Source organism: Molothrus ater, chromosome 15 (assembly GCF_012460135.2).
Source record: "Molothrus ater isolate BHLD 08-10-18 breed brown headed cowbird chromosome 15, BPBGC_Mater_1.1, whole genome shotgun sequence".
NCBI lineage: Eukaryota > Metazoa > Chordata > Aves > Passeriformes > Icteridae > Molothrus > Molothrus ater.
Genome location: NC_050492.2, coordinates 17,206,935 through 17,213,121, shown reverse-complemented (window position 1 = coordinate 17,213,121; position 6,187 = coordinate 17,206,935). Strand labels below are relative to the sequence as shown.

Here is a 6,187-nt window from a genome sequence, read left to right as displayed (position 1 = left end):
CAAACCTGCCTGGGCAGCCCCTGATCCTTCATCCAGTGCCTTTCCCATGGGATTGGCCCCACTGCACCAAGCAGGGCTTTTCCTGCACCAGGAACATTTAACAAGGCACCAGCCCAGAGCCGCTCACACAATCCCCTTGGAGTCATTCTCTAAACTGCCTTGGCATGAGAATCCCAAATGGACCAAAATCATGGCTCCAGCTCCAGCACAAACCCGAGATCCCATTTGTAAGGGATCCCAGAGTTCTCAGAATGGGAGGATGTTCCTCAGCTCACTGGGGCTCATTTTGTGTCCTTGTCACCTTGCCCAGCCCCAGCCTGACTTTGGAGCACACTCAGCCAGCCTCAGTGAAGTTTAATAATTGGGTTTTTCTCCCCTACAGATGCCTCACCTCCTCTGTGCCTTACTGTCCCTCATTTCCTTTGCTGCCATACTGGAAAGTGCCCAGTGGAAACTGCAGGAAAATGGTAAGGAAATCTCTGCTTAGACCTAAAACTTTGGAATTATAATTGTGGCCACTTGAACAGGATCTGTTGACTCCAGTATCTTAGGCCAAGGCCCTATGTTTATTTCTTTGACCATAATTAATTGGAGTTCATGGAAAAACATTTAAAAGTCCTAAAATGTCTTCCAACAGCATATTGGCAATATTTGCATTAGCAACTGCTTTATTTCCTATTCCTTCTCCTCGTGTTCAAAGTCACACAGCCTGGATACAAAAACTGTGACTAAGGGAACAGCTCTAAAAAAAAAATTCTGAGTAAAACCTAAAACCTAGAAATAGTTGATCAGCTTCTCTGGCAAAGATATAAATAAATAATATAAAATATAAATATATAAATAAATAAAATAATTGTTTATTACCTACCCTACATTTTCACAAATGTAAATCTATTTGTGAAAATGTAGGGTAGGTAATAAACAATTATTTTGAATAATTTATCAGAGAATTGGGCTAAATTCAGATTGTCCTCTCTTTCAGTTACTTATCTTCACATTAAAAAGAATATTTATCCTGGGGGTTCCCTGGGAGGGATTGGATGCTGAAAGCAGCAAATCTGTTTGTCAGCACTGAGGGTAAACTTTGAGTTTGAAGATTCCCTTTGCCCGTGCCCACAGGGAGTCTGGGACACCCCCAGACTCCCTAGAGCTGAGTGTTTCCTGCCAGCTGGGATCCCATGTTTCACAGCTTTCCCAGGGTTTCTCCCTTTGGAAAAGCCTCCCTGGGGAGCTCCCTGCAGGCAGGGCTGCAGGAAGGGCTCGGCCTGGTCAGCGGGAGCAGCTCCTGACGTCTCCTGTGCCCTTCCCAGTGTTCGTCATCGACTCCCAGTGGGACGCCGAGGCCCCGGCCACCACGGTGGAGCTGAGCTGTGACAGCCCTGAGGAGGCCGTGCTCTGGAGAAAGGACTCCAGCCCTTTGCAGGAGGGCAAACAGACAGGGAAGACCCTGAGAGTGGCAGTGAAGGAGCTCCCGGACGCCGGCAACTACAGCTGTGTGAGCCAGGAGAGCCTGAGGGTGCTGAGCTCCAGCCTGCTGCTCATCGCCAGGATCGGCCCCGGCGGGAGCATCCTCAGGGACATCCTCAAAACCTTCCAGGGTACGGCCCCAGGGCCGGGGATTGTCCTGCTCAGCTTGCTGCAGGCTCTGGGAACGTCCTTGCAAAGGGGTTTGCTGTGCTGGCAGTGGCAGGAAATCATCCCTCCTGTGGCTCTGGGCAGTGCAGCTGATGAGCAGCACAGGGACTGGGGCCATGGGATTGATGGGGGATTCTCCAGGCTGAGAGGATGGGAGGAATTCCTGGTTTGGAAAATCAGGGCTGCATGACAGGAGCCAGGGAAGGGCTGGGGCTGGGCAAGGGCAGGGTCAGGCTGGATTTTGGGAAAGGTTCTTCCCCAGAGGGTGCTGGCACTGCCCAGGCTCCCCAGGGATGGGCACAGCCTGAGGCTGCCAGAGCTCCAGGAGGGCTTGGACACCACTCCAGGGATGCCCAGGTGGGATTTTGGGGCTGGGCAGTTGCACTCCATGATCCTTGTGGGTCTCTTCCAGCTCAGGAGATTCCAGGATTCTGGGATTTGGCAGAACCTGGCCCAGGTTTGAAGTGCTGCTATTTGGGTCTCTCCATTCAGGAGACAAGCCTGGGATGTTCTGCATTTTCTGCATGAGCCTCACTCATCTGAGTCTTGTATTTGAGTCCCTCATGGTGCTGCCAGGGAATCTGTGAATTCAGGAATTGTTTCTCTCTGCCTTGGCCATTTTGGCAAACAAGAGTAAATAACTCCTGGTTTCTGTTTTTCTCTGTCTAGACCCCAGGACATTTTTGAAGTGTGAGGCAAAAAACTACTCTGGAATTTTCACATGTTCCTGGATGACAGAAAATAATCCAAATGTGAAGTTCACCATCAGAAGCCTGGAAGGGTAAGAGTTTGTCCTTCCCTTCACAGGGCAGCCTTTGGTGTTACTCTGTGTAGGATTTCAGGCTGTTGGGGCATGCACATGGGGGGAGATCTCTTTTCCAAGTCTGAACATCCCCAAAATGTTTTGAGTCATTACTGGGACAAAGTTAACTTAAAAAGGGCATGGAAGTCACTCAGAAATTATTAAAACCTTGAAAAAGGAATGAGTCCAAGTGGTCTGGAGTAGCCACTGGGTAACTTAAGCAATAGCAAAACAGTCGGTGGAGGGCGGAGAGGAAGTGGAGCCAAGGCAGAAAGAACCACAGCTCCCAGGGCAGGGTGGAGTGGGAGGCTGCCCCCACTGCAGAGCACATGGCCCCGACAAGGCTGGGCTGAGGAACCCTGCAGAAACCTGTGCTGGGAACCCTGGGGGGATTTCCTGCCTCCCACTGCCCCGGGGGTTCTCCAAAACATGGAGTGCTCCAGCAAAGGTCACCCCAGCCTGCTAGAGGAGAAACAGCTGCAAAGGGGTGCAGCTGGCTGAGAGCAAAACCAGGGCCAGCCTCAGGTGGTGCTTTGGCAGCTTTTGGTGTTTTGTTCTCCAGTGGAGACTCCTCAGCCCTCATTCCTTCAGCAGGGTTTGGGAGAGGGCAGAGGCACAAAGCAGGAAGCTGGATGGTGGAAATGGGAGATCCTGGTTGAGGTTTAAATATTAATTGCTGCTGCTGAGGCAGGGGTGAGCTGAGGCTGAGAATTGACATTAATCCATCCCACAGCACTGGGAGTGTGGCAGCTCCCACTGACCCTTTTCTGCAGCAGACAAACTGCAGGCAAACCAAACCATTTCCTCACCAGTGCTGCTGTTGTGGCAGCCATTGCCAGGACCATCAGCATTCCCTGAGCCTGTCCCTGCTCTGTTCCAGCCCCCAGGCAGACGTGTCCTGCAGCAGCCCCGTGGCTGTCACCGAGGGGGACCTGACCACCTACACAGCCCAGTGCCACAAGGAGAACTTCTGTCCCTTTGCTGAGGAGCACCAGCCCATTGACATCCTCCTGGAGGCCATTGATGAGGTGGTGTATGAGAACTACACCGCCAGCTTCTTCATCAGGGACATTGGTGAGTAGCCCAGCAGTGGGGGCTGTTCTGGGCTTTGTTTTGCTGCTGCCAGTGGGAGTCAGGGCTCAGCCCAGCCCTGGGAATCCCTGCCCCGTGCTCTGTAAATGTCCACCAGGCCCCAGTTACAGGAACAGGGGATGCCAGGACAGAAAAGGATGAGGAAGTGAAGCAGCAGCATCTTCCAGGCTTGTGACCTGCAGTGCCCCAACACCCACGGGTGTCCCCAGAGGATGGATGTGGTTGGGAAGGGACAAAGCAGGGAATAATGCAGCAGGCTCCTCTCTGAGAGCTGCTCAGGCTGTGGATGTTTCCCTCCTCAGCCATTCCCAGATGGGCAGCCAGGGCAGGTTCACAGACAGGGACAGGAATGAGAGGGCTCTGATGGTGGCCACAGGGCACAGGAAAATGAGGCAGCATCCCACAGAAACAGAGCTTCTCCTAAATGCATTAATGGTCAGCAGGTGCTGAAGATATTCCTGTGTGACCAGCAGAGCCCTCTGCAACCCTCCAGGCCAAAAAAAAAAAAGAAGAATCTTATCCAGATTGAGTCTAGGAATGTGCTTTATTTTCCATAAAAAGCACCCAAGGCAGCTATCACTGCTCAAGGCTGCTCCTCTCCTAACCCTGAGGCTCCCAAAGCTCATTCCTGTAAAACTCTCACCACTAACACACCAACATTCAGCTGTCACCATGAATTAATTCCCTCTGTGTTTTCTCTTGCAGTAAAGCCTGACCCCCCCCAGTGCCAGCACGTGGCCACCAATGGAACAGTGACCTGGACATACCCCAGGACCTGGAGCACCCCAAACTCCTACTTCCCTTTGACTTTCAAGGTCAAAGTTAAAAGCACAAGGAGACACAGATACCAGGTAGAAACACAACATTTGAGACACAATTTTCTTGCCTGAATAGTAGAAATAATTTTTGTATGCAAGAAAAATCAACAAAAATTTAAAAAATGGTGCTGAGCCCCAAAAGTGGCAAATTCTATCCTGGCAGAAAAAGCCTTTCCTAGGTCCATGAGCAGGAAGATCCCTGAGGCAGCTGAGGACAGAAAATCCTGTCCAGCATTGCATGGTTGTGTTTACTAATTCATTGGAGGCTGTGCAGGGCCTCATGAGGGGAAATCCCAATTTCCAAACCCAGAACCCCAGGATCTGTGACACAAATTTCCTCCTGTGTTGTTCATCCCTGGGCAGCTCAGACTTTCTAAGTGAATTGGAAATCAGAGCTCAGTGACTCATCTGGAAGCATTTCTATGGAGAGTCTGGTCTTCACCCCCTAATTCCCAGTAAATTAATGGGATTAATTAACTGTCTCAGGGTTAAATCTCCAATGTGTGCCCAAATTACCTCAGACACACAACGGCCTGCCCTGGAGGCAGCATCCTACAATAACAGAGCTTTTCCTAAATGCATTAATGCTCAGCAGGTGCTTAAAATATTCCTGGGTGACCAGCAGAGCCCTCTGCAACCCTCCAGGCCCCAAAAAAAAAAAGATCTTATGCAGATTGAGTCTAGGAATGTGCTTTATTTTCCATAAAATATCCCAGGTCAGGAATGGTTATCCCGGGTTATCCCAGGTTATCCCGGGTTATCCCGGGTCAGGAATGGTTATCCCGGGTTATCCTGGGTTAGGAATGGTTATCCCGGGTCAGGAATGGTTATCCCGGGTCAGGAATGGTTATCCCGGGTCAGGAATGGTTATCCCGGGTTATCCCGGGTCAGGAATGGTTATTCCGGGGGAATCCAAAGGCACCCGGGGATGTTTCCCGCTGGGGATGGATCCAGCCCGTCCAGCAGATGGGGCCGTTCCCCCGGGCTCGGTCCCGGCTCCTGGAGGTGAAAATTCCTGCACGCCTGGGGATGGTCCTGAGGAGGAGCAGCCTCTGGATCTCAGGGCTCCTGCTCTGGGAGAAGGAGGGGAAAGAGAAAAGCCCAGATTAACAAACCACCCCTTTGTTTAATAAGTGTTAGGCTTGGGGTTTGGGTTGTTCAGAACATCCACCTCAGGGAGTTTGGGGCATTCAGAACACCAGGCTCAGTGGGTTTGGGTCATTTGCACCCTCAGAGGGTTTGGATCTTATTGAGACAATCCCCTCAGTAGATTTGGGTCATTTAGAGCACCTCCCTCAGTGAGTTTGGGTCATTTGGAGAATCCCCTCTGTGGGTTTGGGTCATTTGGAGCATCCCCTCTGTGGGTTTGGGTCACTTTGGGACACCTCTCAGTGGGTTTGGGTCACTTTGGGACACCCTCAGCTGTACTTGAGCTTTCCAGCTCTTTCTGCTGAGCTCAGGTTCTCCCAAGCCCCTGGATTTTGGGACCTTTGGGAGCCCAGGCTGTGGTGGGGGCTCAGTGACCCTTCCTGGTGGCCTGTGGGGGCCCTGTCCCCCCTGAAGGAGCTGTCCCTGTCCCCAGGTGTACGACACGGAGGAGCAGTCGGTGCAGCTGCCCCCAGGGCCAGCAGAGGTGTGGGTGCAGGCCAGGGACCGCTGCTACCTCAGCTCCTGGAGCTCCTGGTCCTCGCTCTGCAGGTAAGGACCCAGCCAGGCTGGGCTGGGGAGAACCCAGAGTTCTGGTGGAAATCCACATGGAAATGAAATTTCTGATGTTATTTCACAGATAACCTGTAAGGAAGGTGGCACAGTGCTCCTAGAGAAAGCAAAGAATGAATTA

At 51.7% G+C, this 6,187-nt stretch overlaps 1 protein-coding gene across 2 annotated transcripts; it reads left to right on the top strand.

The window, feature by feature from the left end:
• The first annotated feature begins 382 nt into the window (after nt 1–382).
• Nucleotides 383–6,187, top strand: IL12B (interleukin 12B). 2 transcript variants are annotated; one of them, XM_054516461.1, is made up of 7 exons: nt 383–467; nt 1,311–1,598; nt 2,305–2,416; nt 3,318–3,511; nt 4,235–4,380; nt 5,930–6,045; nt 6,134–6,187. In XM_054516461.1, exons 1-7 carry the CDS (start codon nt 383–385, stop codon nt 6,135–6,137), a joined length of 945 nt encoding a protein of 314 aa, XP_054372436.1. In that variant the 3' UTR covers nt 6,138–6,187. The 2 variants fall into 2 exon arrangements, with proteins under 2 accessions (XP_054372436.1, XP_036247797.1); XM_036391904.1 differs by lacking the exon at nt 6,134–6,187 and having other exon boundaries at nt 5,930–6,049.